General features: G+C 38.3%; 2 protein-coding genes and 1 pseudogene across 2 annotated transcripts; all 3 read right to left on the reverse strand.

Annotated features, from left to right (window-relative positions):
- Positions 1–95: 95 nt before the first annotated feature.
- Positions 96–4,592, reverse strand: LOC133697249 (uncharacterized). The gene is made up of 9 exons (XM_062119702.1): positions 4,303–4,592; positions 3,982–4,161; positions 3,820–3,895; positions 2,963–3,089; positions 2,676–2,790; positions 2,225–2,316; positions 2,057–2,126; positions 1,836–1,918; positions 96–1,446 (listed from the first exon to the last, which is right to left on the reverse strand). The coding sequence occupies exons 1-9, from the start codon at positions 4,465–4,467 to the stop codon at positions 1,350–1,352; spliced, it is 1,005 nt and encodes a 334-aa protein (XP_061975686.1). The 5' UTR covers positions 4,468–4,592; the 3' UTR covers positions 96–1,349.
- Positions 4,593–5,646: 1,054 nt separating this feature from the next.
- LOC133696191 (D-3-phosphoglycerate dehydrogenase 2, chloroplastic-like) lies at positions 5,647–15,735 on the reverse strand. Its single transcript, XM_062118298.1, has 4 exons — positions 14,996–15,735; positions 7,041–7,417; positions 6,826–6,936; positions 5,647–6,728 (listed from the first exon to the last, which is right to left on the reverse strand). The coding sequence occupies exons 1-4, from the start codon at positions 15,636–15,638 to the stop codon at positions 5,961–5,963; spliced, it is 1,899 nt and encodes a 632-aa protein (XP_061974282.1). The 5' UTR covers positions 15,639–15,735; the 3' UTR covers positions 5,647–5,960.
- A 1,826-nt stretch (positions 15,736–17,561) lies between these two features.
- Positions 17,562–20,095, reverse strand: LOC133696398 ((R)-mandelonitrile lyase-like; annotated as a pseudogene).
- Positions 20,096–20,162: the final 67 nt, after the last annotated feature.

Consider the following 20,162-nt stretch of genomic DNA (forward strand, 5'->3'; position numbering starts at 1 on the left):
CAGATACAGACACGAAGACCAGGACTACATTAACACATCAAAAAACCGTTATAGTACCATCAAAAAGGTCAAGTGAAGGATTATGTGAACGAAGGTTGAGAAATCAAGGCAGCCATTAAAACTCCAAGCAGTAGAACACCAATAAAAAATAACTAGTGTACTTTGGTATATATCTCTTCTCTTCTCAGACCAACATTTTCCCTATACCAATCTATTTAATCGCCCAAAAAAATTCCATCAAGGATGACTCAAAAAATTCAACACAAGCACTGGCATAATTATGGAATGCACGCAGTCTGAAGTGAGCTGAAAGAGTTTCCATGTCATTGCATTCTCAAGCTCCACCCTTACATCTCTCAAGTTCCCTTCAGTTGAAATAATCCAAAAGACAATCTCTTCAAAAGCTGTCAATTTCACATCCAGACCATATTTACCCACCACTCTTCCCGAAACAAGTAAAATTACCTCATTAAAAACAGCTGCAGGCACTTGACATCCTCAGATGACTGGAAGCTTGTCATTTTGTAGTTTGTACAATCCTGCATATAAATCACAAGGGCATGTATTTCCCTACACTCTTCACATTATTATGCTTTGTATAACCTAGATGCTAAATCATTGAATATGTTTTGCTCAAGCTAAATCATTGAATATGTTTTGCTCAAGCTGATGGGTGGAATATTCACTTACAAACACCGTCAGAGGTAGTAGTCAAAATGTTAGTGGTAATGGTTAAGAATACATGATTGATGGTGTGCATTTTCCTGGTTAAACTCGTGTAATGAAAATGTTTAAGAATACATGATCTTGCCTTGTTGAGCTCGTGTAATAAAATGTATCTCTTAATTTCCTTTGAATGCCATGTGAAATAATACATGATTCATATAGTGTGAATGGTCTTGTTAAACTGGTGCCATGAAATGTACACTGAATTTCCTCTGGATGTCATGTCAAATAATGTGATATAACTGAACCTAGTGTGGGTAACTTCGTACACAAGATGTCTACAGAGATAAGCGTACCTAATATAGATGCAGATATGAACAGAATATGAAAAGCACACAAATCCAAAAAACAGCTGTCATGCAACACTTGCTACAAGCGGTAAACATATCAGAACTATTAAGTTATCCACGCAACAACACATGCTGCTGACAAATGCATGTCCTGGACAAAAATAGTATAACATGAGCAAATGGTGTGTTCATGATAGCAGTACGTGCATTCATTCACGATGAGAAGGGATGCTAATGCCGATATTGATGATGAAATGGATGCATGCAACAGCTGCAAGATGCATCCTATCATGAATTTCTCGGAGCAAAAGATCAGAGTACATCCCCTTCAAGCTACTGATAGGTAATTGGTGGTGGAGCTCCATTGGCACTAGGAGAAGCAACATGGTGGATCCCATCCTTCCTTTTCCCAAATGGGTTCTTTGAATACGTATGTTGAAGTCAAGAAAAACAGGTACATTACTGAATTATGAAAGTAACAAAGAAAACTAACAAGCAAAATACATAATCAGATGTAGCCCCATTACTCATTATTAATAACTTCCCTTGATAGAATCCACAACAATATCATAATGACTTCAGTTGTTGTTTCATTTTACAGAACAATTATATATGGCTTAGCACAAAGTTAATGCATGAGAGAGTATCAAGAGAACTTTTTGAGCCACCACATCTATGACATGCTGAACCAAATGTTTAGATCACTTGAAATGTAATGTTTGAGACATAAATACATGTTTTAATTTGAGAATACATAGATAGAATATGAGAAAAGGCAGAGTGGATAAAATATAAAGGCCAACAAATCTAAAAGGATATTGTATCCGCATTCCAACAGATCCAGAACTCGGAATAACAGCACCCTGCAAAGTATGGTGCACATTTGTTGCACTGTTCACATCCTGCAAAGATTCACAACAAACTTTAAGCATTTATAGAAATAACTGAAGCATTCCCATAATAATAATAATAATAATAATAATAATAATAATAATTCAAGGTCAGAGAACATCTGCATTGATGAATAGCAGGTGACTTACTTCAAACTCAATAAAGCAAACAGTATGCCTTTCTTGTCTCAGAACCTTCATTTGCTTAAAACCAGGTTGCCTGCATGCACAAAGGTATAAAACAAACCAAATGATTCTTCACAAAATAGGGCTCTTTAAATGTAACTCAGAAAACTGGCCAAGAGAAGACACTCTTACACGCTGAATAGACCCCTCAATTCATCCTCATTGATATTCTCTCCAAGATTGCCAATAAATAGAGTATTGCAAGGAGGGTTATCTTTTGTATTCTACATTAATTATCAAGGGAAAAAACAAAAACAAACAACTTAGTAAACATTCAATCATTAATCAAGGAATTTGACTACAATTTTCTTATTCATTCTACCATGGAAACCTGAGATTTCTAATGTGGAATACCCTAAATCCATGAGTTTCTGGTGAATTAGAATTGAAATAGGTATATGCATTACACCTTTAGTAACACAAAGGATTGCTGAGAAAAAGTTGTTTGATCAGATGGAGTAAAGTATTTTAAGGAATAGCATTCAGTTGGAAATTAAGAATGATACGTATCTTGAATGAAATATGATCAACCATTTTGTGTAAATAAGCACACAAGATGAGAAATGCCACATGCGGGCATCACCTGAACTGGCACATAGCTGCTAGGAGCTGGGATAGGAGCAGGCGGAGGCATTGGTACTTGAGGAACAGGATAACCTCCATATGGATCATATGGGGGTGGAGCTGGAGTCATGTACCTAAAGCAAGCATGCAATGTTAACAATAGAACATATCCTTTTAAAAGAAACACCATAATGCTAACTGAATCTACATGATTTATGAAACACAACAACACTAGCTTCCGTATAAAGTTTGTTCACTCCAACACAATTTACAAACTCAACATTCACTAGAAAGAGAAATTCTTACCCATGTGGTCCCCAAACAGGAGGAGGAGGGTGAAATGGAGATGGACTAGTATAAGTAGTGTGGGAATAATCACCACCAGTTCGCAAACGTTTGCTTTGATCATAAGCATTAGAATCAGCAACTATTCCTGTAGATTAACAAAATATCAGCAATACATAACAAACCTACAGCAATGTTGAGACATTATCAAATTCAACTCATCAACATGATGCAAACCAACAACCAGCAATCAAAAAATTTAAATACAAAAAAATAGGACACAGTGATGCTGATTACAGGCATAACTAAAACCTCCAATTCAAGCTTTTCCCAGGTTTCACCACTGTATGCATGTTTTGATATGTGCACGTACTGTCATTACATGACTATTGAAGACACTGCAGATCAAGGAAGTTATCCATGATCCATTCATCTGGAAGTCAAAGCCCAGGGTTTAAAATCCACCAATCAAGCATCCTAATGGAAATGACAGTTTTAAGCAGTTACAAAGAAAATTTCATTAAGTTAGTTCCACAATTCCATTCCCCAAGGACATTTATGAGGTTCCAGCTAGGACTCATCCAAATCCCAGCTCCCCATAGCATTGCAAGTGTATCAATGTGCCACAAGCCCACTCTTCTTTTATAAATTAAGCCAAGAACACATCACCGTTCTAATCTTAGTTCAGACTTTATGAAAACAAACTACAGTAGCAAATCACAGATACCTTTCTAAGTCCAATCCAAGACCCAGAAGTATCACGATACTAAAGCTTTTCATGAATTGAAAACTTTTTTAAAACTTTTCAAGTTTCAAATTCTTTGACCACGAAACAAACAGAACAATAAATATCAACTCAAGCTGTATCAGAACCTCACCTCTTTTAACAAAGAGATTCTTCTTAGCCATCTCTGTATGCAACACAGACTTAGTATCCGCATCAAAAACCATGTCCTAAAAATCCAAAAAGAAATAAAAAAACTTCAACAGCAGAAACAATAAAAAATCAAGAAATCAAATAATATTTTGAGACTATTGACCTGGAGAGCATCTTTAGCAGCAATAGCATGCTGGGCACACGAAAACAGAGCAAAACCCATAGCTTTCTCTCCTTTATAATTAACTTGTGAAGCCTCATAACCAGGCAACCATCTCAGCAAATTCTGCAATTCTCTCTCCTTCACATCGTCAGGGAATCCCGTTATAAATATTGTTCGAACCTAACAAAACGACATCGTAAGCTCAGGTCAGTTTTGTTTTCCCCAATTTTATTTTCTAGGGCACAAAAATTTACCAATTGAGACTCGGAAAAAGAAAGACCAGGATTAAAATCAATTGATTGGTAGTTTGGTCTGCATTACCTCATCGTGAGTGGGAGGGCCGCGATTGGAGTTATCGACGAGGACGGGAGGTGGAGCGTGATGGACGGGAGGAGGAGGAGCGCCTGGGGCGGAGGAGGGTGGTGGTGGAGGAGCTTGTGCTGGCGGCCATTGCTGGTGGTATGGGTGGATTCCTGTTCCCGCCATGTTAGTTGGTGGTGGTGGTGCTCGATAAAAACCCTAGAGCCACCAGTGACGGAGAGCGAAGGAACGCGGGCGGTGGGAGGAGGTAAATAAACGTGCGGTCGCTTTCAGTAATGCGCGTATATATGTAAAGTTATATTTCGTTAAATGCCCTGAATGTTTATTTATTTGTAGATTGTGCCCTTCCTATTTAGGCCCTTTTTTTAATTTCCTTTTGTGACAGCTTTCTTTTAGCATGTTTTTCTTATTTTCTTAAAAAGTTAAAACTCCCCGCCACGTTTTTGCCACACTCAGAGACCAAATTTGGCCACTGAGTGTCCATTGTAGAAATATTGGTATTGAAATTTTATAAAAATTAACCTAGCGAATTTTTAGTTTAGTGAATAAAAATCGGTTGTTTTTGTGTTTTAGCAATATTTTTTTAAGAAATTATTTTATTTTGTTTTAAATTAATTTTTTAGTACTAATTTAATATTAAACAAAAACATTGCTAAAAATTAATTCAAAAAAATCATTCTCACCACCTTCATGTGTATTGCGCACTCCATTAACTTCATCACTCTTCATATATAATGCCATGATATGAATTAAATTGTATCTTGATTCTTCAGGGAGGATCCTGCTTGAAGGGGACAATATAACCCTGATGATGAATTCGCATGTCAGCTCTCTCAGACGCAGACGCAGACGCAGACGGGTATACACGCAAAAAGAGCACACTACAGTTTTTTTTCTCTTTCTAAAATGTATCTTATCTATATACAGAGTGGTGCTTGATCATGCTTATGCAGCCTGTTGGGAGTTGTGACAGTGTGTATGCTTCTCTTGTGACTAAAACACATTGGATGTATAGTTATTTCATTTATGATTAAGAACTTACAGATCCTATTGAGTACGTTTATTGATGTTGCTTTATCACCTACGCAACCTGTGGTTGGATGCGTAGATGATTGTTTTCCGGTCGGTTACAGGCATTTATTACGGGATCAAGATTAGTAATTTAGTAGCTCGAACTCACCGCAACAACTAGGCATCAGGCAATGCATTGCTAAGAGAATTATAAGAACTTTTATTTCCTAGCTTGTTGGTGAGGCTTGATTTTCATCTTTACTGCTGCATGTTGGGCAAACAGAGGAAATATTAACCTAGTTTTCCTGCGCTGAAAACTTCGGGAAAAGGAAAGGAAAGAAGCAGCTCCCCAAGCAGAATTGACTAGAATTAGCACAGTTTGTAGAAAACAAACAAAATAAATATGCAATTCCTAGTACCAACAACAGAAACAGTCAAAAAAAGTTCAAAAATACTTCTCCCCTTAAGGGGCAAAAATAACAACACTGCTAAGATGCTTGCATACTGCTATAGATGGTCGCAACATGGAGAGGCAGAGGTGATTGCCCTTTTATGGCAACCAGTTTTTATTTTGTTCCGAATTCACGACTGCTTTAGGAAACCAATACCACTTTGGATTACTGACATTGCACTTTTATTAGATTTCTCTATAGCTTGAGGAACACAAACTCTTCGATGGCGGGTACTTCACCGATTTTTTTCAGAGATTCCAGGTTGGGTTCTTCATCCACTCCAATTGCCATAATGGCATTTCTCCTCCGAGCAGTTCTCCCCACGCTCATGAAGCTCACATTTACATTTTGCTCACCAAGTATGTTTCCAACCTGGCCAATCATGCCAGGCTGATCAACCTGCCTACACAGGATGAGATTTCCTTCCAGGCTCACATCAACGCTGAATGATCCTACCCGTGTCAAATGAGGTATACCGTTTTTCACTTTACCCTCAATGCTTATGTCTCCTCCTCCTGAAACGGCACTTCCAAATTTAGAATCCACATTGGATAGTTGTACCTGGATTGAGAAAATTGGGAGCTCAGGGGATGCGTCAACAACCACACGTTCCTCGCTAATGCGGAGGCCTTTTTTCTTGGCGGTGAAGTCTGCATTGACAAGGTTGATAAATGAGTCTGATATTGGTTCAATGATGCCTTTCGTTATCATGGCTCGGAGAAGTCTCGTGTCCAAGTCATCTGGGTCTCGAGCTGATTTATAAACCACCTTCGCTGACTTGATTCCACTACCTCCAGCCACTAGTTGCACCGCTAGCCTACCGAGCCTCTCAACTAGCACAACATAAGGAGCTAATTCTGACAAAACCTCGGCAGGAACCATAGGAGCATTCACAGCAGTCGCAGCAAGTTCCCCTTTCAAGGCTCCGACGACAGCTTCTGCTATTTCGATAGCTACACCTTCCTGAAAAATATGACATGCGATCATAAGATTCAATGTCTGCTACAGATTGCAAGATATATAAGAATCATCATTGAGTACTGCTAGTACACTATCATACCTGTGCTTCCTTTGTGCTGGCTCCGAGATGAGGTGTGACAGTGACTCTCTCATGTTGCACTAATTTGCTATCTTTTGGAGGAGGTTCCTCGGTGAAAACATCCAGTGCTGCCTGTTGGAGTTAATGGTGTACATAAGCACATCAAACAATGTCCAGAATTTAAAGCAAAATTGACAAATTTACAAGGAAGGATCACTGGCCACCATTGGACAAACCTGAGCAACTTTTCCACTATCAAGAGCCCTGACTAAAGCATCTTCATCGATAACCCCACCTCTAGCAACATTAATGATTCGGACTCCCCTCTTCACCTTCGCAAAAGAGTAATCATTGAATACCTTTTTGGTTGCAGGAGTAAGTGGCATATGAAGAGAGATGAAATCAGCGGTGGAGATGGCCTGATCAAAGGACACCACCTCTACCCCAGTGGCACGGGCCCTGTCAGCTGGGGCATATGGGTCATGGGTAATAACTTCCATTCCCAAACCTTTTGCACGTCTTGCCACTTCAGACCCAACTTTCCCAAACCCCATCACCGCCAATGTCTTCCCAACCAGAGAAACACCAACATACTTATTTCTCTGCCATTGCCCTGTACGTACAATTGCATTGATTTCTTTAGCCAACTTCTTCTTATGTTAATCATAATTCTCATCCTAATTGTCATCGTATGTTAACGCCAAAACATTATCATTTTAAGATTTTCTTGTAGCATCTTCAATTCCCATAATAAATATTTTCATTTAACATAGTTGTTTTTTTATATCCTACTATATATATATATATATATATATATATATAGAAAAGGCTTTTATAGAAAGGAAATTATATTGTTGATGTGTGTAAAAAAATACCAAGGAATTCATTTATTCATAACTGTGTAAAACGGAAATATTTACTATGAAAATTGGATATGTTACTTTTTTCTCAATTAAAATGATATTATTTTAATTTTTTTAAAAAAATTATATTATATTTTGATCAAGTGATCATTAGATTAACTTCAATTTGATTTATTTTGAATCTCCACAGTACTCAGACAGTGAATCACAAGATTAATAATTCATTATAATCTTATATAAAAAACCTAACTTCGATTTACCTTAATCACTAAATCATAGAAATAATAATAATAAAAATAAAAAATGATTGTACTTGGACTACCAGTGATATTTTTCCTTTTCCTCTTGGAAACCAACAAATCACATGTGCATAATAAATTCAAGACCCAACCACCCACATGAGCAAATATTGAAATAATATATATATTATACATATAACTAAACCGTGTGGGGAATTTACTGTTTTTCCACACACAAAACACTGTGGATTACAACAGTAATCTACAGTGATTCTTCTCTTTTTTTTAAAAAAAAAACTTTTCCCTTTCTTTTTTTTCAAAATTTTCAAATTTTTTTGTTCAACTTTCTTATTTTTTCATTTATTTTTTTTCAAAATTATTTTTGTTCATTTTACCTTTTAAATATTGACCTGGTTAAAATTTTTGCTTTGTAATTTTTTTCTTTAAAACACTGTGAATTGTTGTGATGTTTTTCCATGTGATTTTTTTATGATTTTTTTCAAAATTATCTTTGTCGATTTTTTTTAATATTGAGTTGGTTAAGAATTATAATTACAATAAAACTAAATCATATGAGGAAAGAGTTGTAGTTTTTCTCACAAAACACTGTGGATTGCTACAATATTTCTCTAAATGTTTTTTTCTTTTATTTTATTGGGAAAAGCGTTATAGTTTTCCTCACAAAACATTGTCAATTGCTACAATGTTTTTTCTCTTGGGTTTTTTTCCTTCCAAAATTATCTTTGTTGGTTTTTTTTAATATTAAATTGGTAGAGAATTTAGCTTTGTAATTTTTTTTCTTTTTATTAACTGAAAAGCTAAATCATGTGGCGAAAACACTGTATCTTTCCTCACAAAACACTGTAAATTACTACAAATCATTTTGTTCGGTCTCTAAGTTTTGGATCACCAACGCAATTTTTTTTTCGTCATGAAATATTTGCTCCATCATGCCTTTAATTTCTATTACTTATCTAGCGCTGGTTCACAATTATAACACTATCAAATACATTTATTTTATAAGCCTGCGACAGCGCGCGGGCATGTCATCTCGTGTGTGTGTGTGTGTGTATATATATATATATATATATATATATATATATAAAGACAAAATAAATGATGTAAGTGATTTGATCAGTCATTTGTATATTTTGTTAAGTGTGGACACAAGCTGGTGATGGTGGCAGTCATGTCAAGCATGACTGCTGTCAAACATGGCTGCAAAGTTAGGCATGGTAGGTTGCCTACCATTGAAAATGGTGGCTACCATATTTGACTAAAGAAGAATGTCTTGATTATAAATAGAGGGTGCTATTGAGAGCTGATATGAGAGACGTATAGAAGAGAGAACAGATTGAGAACAAGAGAGAAACACAGAGAGAGAGCTAGGGAGAGTTGAGTTGAGTTGAGAAGAATTTTCTCCTCCTCCTTGTTTTGTTGTTTGTATTGTTTCTAAGCTTGATTAATACAAACCAGTAGCTCCGTGGAGTAGGCAAGTTGCCGAACCACGTAAATTTGTGTGTGTTTCATTGCTTGAATGACCCAACAACTGGTATCAGAGCTTGTTCTTAAAAAAGAGGGTGTTTGATCCAAACTCAAAAATCAAAGTTCTCAAAACGTGTTTTTGAACATACCATCGTGTGGAGCAAGAGGAGACGAATTCACTGGTGAAACCCCAGCGAAGAACCGACGTCCTGCATGCCCGCACGTGCCGTCACGCGCCGACGAAGCCACTGCCTACGCGCGCCCACGCGCAGCACGCTCTCCACGCGTCGTCTCTACCCGGATACCTGCATCTGAACCGGGTTGACCCGCCACGTCATCCGCCACGCAAGCAAACCGTGCAGTCAACCGCCACGTCACCTGACACCTCAGCAGTCAACCGCCACGTCATCCACCCAGTCAGCAGCCACGTCAGACACCGCCACGCCAGCAAAGAATCGCGCGTGTATTTGCCACGTCAGCAAAGTGGGTCCCGGGTGGTCTACGTGGATGCCACATCATCTTGACACGTCATCACAAGTGGGTTTTGATCCAGTGCTTCGCAGACGCTATTCTGGACTGACACGCGGCTTCATCTGCACCGTCCGTTGATCCAAAACTTTGACTGTTAAGATCTGAGCCATCCGAAGTCCGATTGGGGTGATCTCAGTGTCGTTTCCAATATTTTTTGCCGTTCCGGACACATCTGTAAGGTCAGATTTGACAAATTCAAATCGGAGATACAGTAAAAATGGCAGATGAAATAAAGGCTGCAGGAATTGAAAAATTTGATGGATCAGATTTTGGATATTGGAAAATGTAAATTGAAGACTATTTATATGGGAAGAAACTTCATCTTCCTCTGTTGGGGAGCAAACCAGAAAATATGCCAGAAGAAGATTGGTTGCTTCTTGATAGACAAGTTTTGGGTATTATCCGGCTATCCTTATCAAGAAGAGTTGCGCACAATGTTACAAAAGAAAGATCCACTGCAAGACTAATGGAAGCTTTGTCTGAGATGTATGAGAAGCCCTCGGCAAACAATAAAGTGCACTTGATGAAGAAGTTGTTCAACCTGAAAATGACAGAAGGCACCTCCGTCACACAACATCTCAACAACTTTAATACCATCACAAATCAATTGTCATCTGTAGAGATTGAGTTTGATGATGAGATTCATGCACTCATTTTGCTAGCTTCATTTCCAAGCAGTTGGGAAGGTATGAGGACAGCCGTGAGCAACTCAGCTGGAAAATCCAAACTGAAATATGATGACATCCGAGACTTGATTTTAGCTGAAGAAGTGCGAAGGAAAGACTCAGGTGAAAGTTCAAGTTCAGGATCAGCTCTCAACATTAACACTCGAGGGAGGAGACAGGATAGAGGCTTATCTAGAGGCAGATCCAAATCAAGATACAGAAGTAAAAGCAAGTCCGGACCCAGAAAGCAGGTTGAATGTTGGAATTGTGGCAAACCTGGTCATTTCATGAGGAATTGCACAAAACCGAAAAAACCTGAAGCTGACTCTGCAAACGCTACCACAGATGAGGTGCAAGACGCTTTGATTCTTGCTGTACAAAGTCCAATTGATGATTGGATTCTTGATTCTGGTGCTTCATTCCACTGTACACCACACCATGAGATGATGCAAAACTATGTTGCTGGAGATCACGGTGTAGTCTATCTGGCCGATGGACAACCAATGAAGATTGTGGGTATAGGAGAAGTGCAGATTAAGACAATGAATGGATCTACATGGAACTTGCAAAATGTAAGGCATGTTCCTGGACTAAAGAAGAAGTTGATCTCAGTCGGACAACTTGATGAGAGTGGTCATTCAATCCTTTTTTCTGGAGGTATGTGGAAGGTATCAAAGGGAGCAATGGTTTTGGCTCGTGGAAAGAAAACCGGCACCCTGTATATGACCACAAGATGTGAAGATATTATTGCCTCTACTGAAGTAGAAAATCAAGCGCAGCTATGGCACTGTAGACTCGGCCATATGAGTCAAAAGGGGATGAAGATACTTCAGTCGAAGGGAAAACTGCCAGAGCTTAAAAATGTCGATCTAGACATTTGTGAAAGCTGTGTTCTTGGAAAACAGAAGAAGCTCAGTTTCTTAAAGGTTGGCAGGGCCTTAAGACCAAGAAAGCTAGAACTGGTGCACACAGATTTATGGGGACCTTCTCCAGTGGCATCTCTTGGAGGTTCTCGGTATTACGTAACTTTCATTGATGATTTCAGCAGAAAGGTATGGGTCTACTTTCTGAAACATAAATCTGATGTGTTCGAAACATTCAAGAAGTGGAAGGCTATGGTTGAGAATGAATCAGGTTTGAAGTTGAAATGCTTAAGATCTGATAATGGAGGAGAATACATTGATGGAGGTTTCAAGGAGTATTGTGCTGTTAATGGTATCAGAATGGAAAAGACCATTCCAGGCACACCACAACAGAATGGCATTGCTGAAAGAATGAACCGGACCATCAATGAACGAGCTAGAAGCATGAGGTTGCATTCAGGGCTACCTCAAACATTCTGGGCTGACGCAGTTCATACTGCAGTTTACTTGATCAACCGTGGACCATCAGTTCCTTTGGAGTTCAGATTGCCCGAGGAAGTATGGAGAGGAAAAGAGGTACAACTCTCTCATTTAAAGGTCTTTGGGTGTGTTTTCTATGTGCATATAGATTCTGATGCTCGTAACAAGCTAGATGCCAAATCCAAGAAATGTTTCTTCATTGGCTATGGAGATGAAGAATTTGGATTTCGGTTCTGGGATGATCAGAACAGAAAGATTATCAGAAGCAGGAACGTGATCTTCAATGAGAAAGTTTTGTACAAAGACAGATCAAGTGCAGAAACAGATATGACTGATTCATATACAAGTCCACAAAAATCTGAATTCATAAGGTTAGAAGGCCTTCCCGATGTTACTGAGCAGAACACAACTCAAGAGTCTTTACAAGAAGATTCAAGCACATCCGTACCCACCACTACACAAGACGATGCAGAGCCAAGTGAACCAATTGTTTATGTTCGCAGGTCTTCAAGGACTATAAAGCCCCCACAACGGTTCACACTTCTACTGAATTATATTTTATTGACAGATGGTGGTGAGCCGCTAAGTTATGAAGAATCCTTACAAGATGGAAACTCAAGCAAGTGGGAGTTAGCCATGAAGGATGAGATGAGTTCGTTGCTGAAGAACAAGACCTGGGAGCTGACCACACTACCTGAAGGAAAGAAGGCTTTGCAAAACAAGTGGGTCTACAGAGTAAAGACTGAGCATGATGGAAGCAAACGGTTCAAGGCAAGACTTGTTGTAAAAGGGTTTCAACAAAAGAAAGGGATTGACTACTCTGAGATATTTTCTCCAGTTGTGAAGCTCACAACAATCAGAGTTGTTCTGGGGATAGTAGCAACAGAGAATTTACATCTTGAACAATTAGATGTAAAAACAGCTTTTCTTCATGGAGAATTGGAGGAAGACATTTACATGCAACAACCAGAGGGGTTTGAAATACCAGGAAAGGAGAACCAAGTCTGCAAGCTAAAGAAAAGCTTATACGGTTTGAAGCAAGCTCCAAGACAGTGGTACAAGAAGTTTGACAACTTCATGTGTAGTTCGGGATACACAAGATGCCAGGCTGATCACTGTTGCTATGTCAAACATTTTGACAACTCCTACATCATTCTACTATTATATGTGGATGATATGTTGATTGCAGGATCCAACATTGAGGAGATTGACAAGCTGAAACAACAATTGTCAAAACAGTTTGAAATGAAGGATCTGGGAGCTGCTAAACAAATACTTGGCATGAGAATCATCAGAGATCAAGACAAAGGCATACTAAAGCTTTCACAAACAGAGTATGTCAAGAAGGTTCTCAGCAGGTTTAGTATGGATAATGCTAAACCAGTAAGTACACCTCTGGGGAATCATTTCAAGCTCAGCAAAGACCAGTCACCAAAAACTGAGCTAGAAAGTGGATACATGGATAAGATTCCATACGCCTCAGCTATCGGCTCTTTGATGTATGCTATGGTCTGTACCAGACCAGACATTGCCCATGCAGTGGGAGTTGTAAGCCGATATATGAGCAATCCTGGAAAGCAACATTGGGAGGCGGTGAAATGGATCATGAGATACTTAAAAGGTTCATCAGAGACATGTCTTACTTTCACAGCTGGTGGTTTGAAACTTGAAGGTTTTGTAGACGCTGATCTAGCAGGAGATGTTGATAGCAGAAAGAGCACTACAGGATATGTATATACTCTAGGAGGGACTGCTGTTTCCTAGAGTTCGACTTTACAAAAGATCGTCGCTCTTTCAACAACCGAAGCTGAATATGTTGCAGTTTCAGAATCTGCAAAAGAGATAGTATAGCTACAGAGTTTCTTGAAAGAATTGGGCAAGATGAATGAAAAGGGTACTTTGTACAGCGATAGTCAGAGTGCAATCTTCCTTGCCAAGAATCCAGCATTTCACTCCAGGACGAAGCATATTCAGATCAAATATCACTTCATCCGACAATTGCTAGACGAGGAGCAACTAATGCTAGAAAAGATCTGCGGAAGCAAGAATCCAGCTGACATGTTAACCAAAGGAGTTACTCTTGATAAACTGAAGCTGTGTAAAGCTTCAGTTGGTCTCAGAGATTAAAGGACAGATCTAGCACCATTTGTGTCCAAGTGGGAGATTGTTAAGTGTGGACACAAGCTGGTGATGGTGGCAGTCATGTCAAGCATGACTGCTGTCAAACATGGCTGCAAAGTTAGGCATGGTAGGTTGCCTACCATTGAAAATGGTGGCTACCATATTTGACTAAAGAAGAATGTCTTGATTATAAATAGAGGGTGCTATTGAGAGCTGATATGAGAGACGTATAGAAGAGAGAACAGATTGAGAACAAGAGAGAAACACAGAGAGAGAGCTAGGGAGAGTTGAGTTGAGTTGAGAAGAATTTTCTCCTCCTCCTTGTTTTGTTGTTTGTATTGTTTCTAAGCTTGATTAATACAAACCAGTAGCTCCGTGGAGTAGGCAAGTTGCCGAACCACGTAAATTTGTGTGTGTTTCATTGCTTGAATGACCCAACATATTTGTCGTAGCTAATTCTTATGAACTATGAGATATAGCTATACGTTAAAGAATAGAAATGGATTGTACATTTAAGGTGATGAGATTATCTTTTCTAAGCTTTTGCTGTTCCAGTTCTTTAAGAGAGTTAGTTTGTTATAAGTATCCATGTTGAAAAGATCTTCAAATTAAATTTGAAAAATATTCATCGGGCTAATTTTGTTATTTCTCCTTAATTTTCACTTTTGAATTTCCTGATTTATTTAGATTATATATATATATATATATATATATATATATTATATTATTTTCAAATTTACTAGTTTGTTCAGATTTATTTAAGGAATTCTAAAATATTTAGTACGCAACACTCGCTTATATAGCTAGTATTCTTATTACTTGACTAGTAAAATTGTTTGGCGATCGACAGCATTACTGTTCTATGATATTTAAGGCTATAATTCTGAAATAACATAGTGAATATAATTAACAAAAATTGGGAAAAAGAATGATATGTACCGTACCAGCTTTCATGGAGGCGTCAGCCTGCGCAACATTTCTAGCCATGGAAGCAAGCAAGGCGATCCCATGTTCAGCAGCGGCAACAGTGTTAGCAGTAGGTGCATTGACCACCAAGCAACCAAATTCTGTGGCAGCTTGTAGATCTACGTTGTCAATGCCAACACCAACCCTTCCTACAACCTTCAACTTCCCTTTTGCAGCCTCAAAAACCTGTCGAGTGACCTTAGTACCACTTCTAACAATCAGGGCATCACATGATGCGATTTTCTTGCACAGATCTTCTTGTGAGAGATCATAAGAACAGTCTACATCACCGAAGTTACGTAAGAGTTCAAGACCAGCTTCTCCAAGTTTCTCGGAGACCAGGATTGTTGGTTTTGTTTCTTGAGAGTTGATCGTGTCTTTCCCTCCAACCTTGGACACTGGTGATGTTTCGGCTGATTCTATTGTTTTTGTTGCCTTCTTGATGGACAAGGAACGAAAAGAAGGATGGGAATGAGAGAGCTTTAGGGAGATCGGTGTGGAGGCGGTGTTACGGAGGAAGGAAAGAAGAGAAGATCTTGTTGGCGGTTGTGAAGAGGAGGAGGAGGAGGTTAATGTGGTGGATGGAGGAGTGAAGATTGGTTTGGTGGTGGAAGAAGCCATAATGGTGGTGGGGATTTTTGTGTTTGAGAGGGATTGTGTGCTATTGCTGAGAAGTTTTTCACTTCTTTTAATAGAGATTTTGAATCCCAATTAGGGGATTTTTTTTTATTGAGTTAGATGGCTTAAATTGGAAGGTGTGGCTGCTTGTTCATGCCATGGGACCCTTTTGTTTCTCTGTGAAAATCCATCCACCTCTTCCATTAATATTACATTTTAATTTATTTAAAGGGAAAAGCTTCTAAATGGATTGATTTCAAGTCATAATTGTACCCTTGATGTTGAGGAGAGGAGGAGGTGTGAATCATTAATAAGATATAGGAAGCCGGCAGCTCTTAAATTCTCAGCTTAATTAATTAAGAAGGTACGTAAATATATAGATGATTATGATTTTCTTTTCCTTAAAATCTTTTCTCCCAAGATAGCAATTTATGGGACAAAATCTATTTCAACACCTAAATAAACTTCCGGAATAAATTGATTTTGTAAAAGTATTTTCAATTAAAAATATATTTTTTTAATTTTTTAATTTTAATATATGGTTTTTAAGATAAAAAAATATTTTAAAAAACACTTTAAAAATTAAATTAAACTATGTCATGATTTTAACACCTGGATAAACCTCAAAATGTGTTATTATTTTAACCTTGTTATGAATGAATGATAGAGAAACAGAGAATCACACCATAATCCATCCACCTTCGAGGTAGATCCATCCATCCATCCCTCCCCTTTTTATTAAATATTTATCACAATAGTTAATTGCTTCACCAAGTGAAATGTAATAGATTTCCATTCCAAGATCATAATGACAAGCGAAGGAATTTAATTTCAAGGCATAAGAGCGGTCCCACCTGCATGAGGGATTTAATTATATATATATATATATATATATATATATATATATATATATATATATATATATATTCCCTCTATCCCAGAAAAATAATTTTATTTAATTTCTCATGTTTATTAAGAATATGATTGATTGATACATACCATATCACTGTTTTTTTTAATCACTATTTTAAATTATAAGTTCGGGTCAACAATTCGTGGCTTGTTAGATCCCGGGTCATCTTAATTCAGAATCACTCAAGCCATAGCTTCAGGCATGTGGTCTGGATGCTCCTCCTCCTCACCCACTCTTGTTCCATCACTTGCCCTTTGTACCTCTCTCTCATGGGGTCCTCCCTCCCTCCCTCATGATTTCATCCATGGCTTTTACTTTGCAGGAGAGAGAAAAAAAAGCGCATCAGAATTAGAATTAGTCTTGATTATTTTATATCTTCAAAGTCTTGAACCTAATTTAATAATGAAAAAGAGAAGATGTTACTCAAGAATTTGAAGCGATAATCATGAAGGTTGTTGTGCCTTTGTTTATAGTTTGATGAGGGTGGGAGATCCTGAACCAAAATTCTTCATGACAAGGATATTAAACCCTATCTTTAAATCATAGAGCCATTAACCTAATTCTTTTCTATTAACCTTGTTCGTGAATTACTTACATTCTACTTTATTTTCGGTTTGAGGTTTTTTTATGAATTTAACTCTTAATTATATATCAAAACGTTTTTTGTACTCCAATATTCGATTTGCAATTTGAGCTTAAAAACATGTTTTTGATTTAGTATTTCAGAATAGAAAAACTGTATATAGAAAAATATAAATATATTTGTCTGAAGAAACGAAGATGAAAACATTAAAATAATTTTGTTTGTGAGATAATTTTAAAACAAATTTAATGTAAGAACATCACTACTTGCAATATTCTCCTTCATGGATATTGCACAGTAAAAGATCGTTGTCTGGGAGGCTTTTGCTGTCTCGGTCTGAAGAGATTGTGGTGAAATGTTTTCCAAACCTTTGGTTATATCTTCAAGGGGACTAGTTCATTGCTCATGTTAATTTCCACAGCTCGATCAGTTGCCAATCAACATTTCTTTTATTGAAGAGTTCAGTCAAGAACTAGACCAGCTACAAACAGATAATTCTATATATTACACTATGATTTACATGAAAAAGTACAAAAACCTCCTCCACACCGTGCGATGGCTGGTTTAGTAATAATATCCATTGTATCTACAGGGATTTCATAGCTAAAAAGAAAACCCGGTAGATCACAGAGACAGAAACTGGCTGCTCAGCATGCTAGAGTTCTCTCAGCTCAGGAAAATGAATCAATAAAATGTCATCCTCTCTCCCTGATTATCTTTAGCCCAAGATATATGTCAGAATAAACCAAAATAAAGAGTTTCTTTCACTAACACCCGAAGGTAACTACTGAGGACAGTGATAAAAGCAAACAATTACCTCCCAAGCTTCATTAGAGTGGCCTGGGGATTGGTCCCTGGCGACACGGTCAATGTCGAGCCATCAACAACTCGAAGTGCACCAACACCAATTAGATGGTAATCACGATCAACCACCTTTCCCACAACACATCCCCCATAGTAATGCCATATGGTGCTAACAGTCTGGTGACAAAAGTCAGCAATCTGAATAAAATGAGAATGGTTAGGCATTGCAGGCGCCACAAACTGGAAATTTCGAGCTCCATATTCCCAGAACATGAAGCTTACATAGATCTACTCCTCAGCACATCCCAAATCTTGCGTGTGCCATTCACACACATTTCTACACCCGCAGGATTGGAGAAGTAATTGACGCGCACAATTGGATTCACTCTGACATCTGTGGAAACCAGCCTTAGTGACCCAATTGAGAGCAGCCCAACAATTTCCTCGATAAGGGTGGCCACTGTGAGATATAAAGGTGATGAAGGTGTCCTAATAAAAACACCTCGGGCAGGGGATGCAAAGGGGATAACTGTTGAAGCTGCTTCAAGATAAGCTCCCACCTCAGAAATACCAACCACCTGAATCAGTGAATGCTCCAGTGGCGTTGGAGTCACAATTGAGATCCCGTTGCGAGGATTATCATAGAGGTATTGGCCCACATATGGAAGATGGTAAGCCACTGGAATCCCCATAGATGAAAGGTAAGACCTTGGGCGAATGCCACTTAAAAGAAGTAGCTGTGGACTCCCACTGGCACCAGCAGATAGCATCACTTCACCTTTTTGATCACGCACCATCGCATGGTGATATCATCCTCTCTTATCACGATAAACCACTCCAATAGCTGACACCCGAGACCTTGGATATTGAGAAGTGGATGCCAGCAGGATTCTTTCCACACTTGCATAAACAGCAACTTGAATATTGACTGCATTTGCATAGTTAAGAAGATCAGCAGCGCTGTGTCTCCTCCCCGAACTGTCAAAGGTTGAGCCGCCAATCTTTGTGCCAATCACATGCTCTAGATTGAAACCGGTAAATGGTTCAATCCCAGCCTCCAAAAGTCCATCTCTAACGGCGGATTGCCAGTTCCTAAGGTCTGGCCTAAACACAATTGCCTTCTCAACCCATTCATAGGACTGATTCACAACATTGAGGTCCCGATCCACACCTGATTCCCGAAAGAAGGCTTGGCCAGCTCGGCTATAAAATCCAGCATTTATGGCACTGCTGCCACCAAGAATCTTGCATTAGGGACACCATCCGCTTATGTGAAGGCTTGGGCAGGTGAATCGAAGGTATTCACATCATTTAGTGTTGACAAGAAGCCATCTTGTCTCATCAAATTGGATTTTCCTAAAGGAACGCCACCACGTTCAAGTAAAAGAACTCTATACGACTGTGACACTGTTGCTGCCAATGGGCAACCAGTGGTGCCTTCTCCAACAACAATTTAATCATAGTGGTCCTCTGATGGAAATTCAGTGGCATTTAACACAAACTTGAAATAATTTGGATCTGTGAAGACATTCAACAAGCACCAAAAGGCAGTATTAGACCTCCATTTCAAGGTCTAATGACAGAAATAGAAAATTCTAAAATTCTGATCATTAATTGGTCTAATGATCATTAATTACGCATAATGTGAACATAAATCAAGTCAATGACAGAAATAGAAAATTCTGATCATTAATTACGCATAATGTGATAGATTAAACACATGTAATCAATGTATCATTGCAATTAATGCTAAAATTTCAAGCAATTTTCTAGCATTGTATCAGCAGCCAACCATATGTTCTTGAATTGAGGATTGAAATACAGAAACATTGAAACAAACAATGAACACAACAAAATCCACAATTTCTTTTCCAAGAAACATAAGCAGAAGAAGAAGCTTTATACTAAAAAAGATTCACTGCTTACATTACAGCTTAACAAAGAAAGCAAGGCCTCTGTTCGGTTTCCGAGAAAAATAAGCGAAAGGAATCAAACTTTCTACAATTCCAACCATTTGTTATCTTGTTTTCTTGCATTTTACCAGAAACCAAACAAGAAAATAATCAAGATTTCTATTAGTTTCAGCCACTGATAAAGAAACAAAGGAGATTTATAGCAAGTAACGTAGGAACTGACCTGTTTGAGGGACTGGTCTTGCATGTGATACAGGTGAACAAAAAAAGGCACCAAGAACACAATGTATACCAAGAAAAAACAAAAGGGTTTC

Source organism: Populus nigra, chromosome 6, assembly GCF_951802175.1.
Source record: "Populus nigra chromosome 6, ddPopNigr1.1, whole genome shotgun sequence".
In the NCBI taxonomy this organism is placed as follows: Eukaryota; Viridiplantae; Streptophyta; class Magnoliopsida; order Malpighiales; family Salicaceae; genus Populus; species Populus nigra.

Bases quoted from the DNA above. Each gene is read 5' to 3' on its own strand.
- LOC133697249 (XM_062119702.1), bottom strand. From the start codon at position 4,467: ATGGCGGGAACAGGAATCCACCCATACCACCAGCAATGGCCGCCAGCA. The intron at 4,162-4,302 runs GTAATGCAGACC...TCGTTTTGTTAG, and splicing joins GCCCTCCCACTCACGATGAG to GTTCGAACAATATTTATAAC. The intron at 3,090-3,819 runs GTGAGGTTCTGA...GTTAATCTACAG, and splicing joins GAATCTCTTTGTTAAAAGAG to GAATAGTTGCTGATTCTAAT.
- LOC133696191 (XM_062118298.1), bottom strand. From the start codon at position 15,638: ATGGCTTCTTCCACCACCAAACCAATCTTCACTCCTCCATCCACCACA. The intron at 7,418-14,995 runs GTACGGTACATA...TTGTACGTACAG, and splicing joins TGACGCCTCCATGAAAGCTG to GGCAATGGCAGAGAAATAAG. The intron at 6,729-6,825 runs GTATGATAGTGT...CATATTTTTCAG, and splicing joins CCAGCACAAAGGAAGCACAG to GAAGGTGTAGCTATCGAAAT.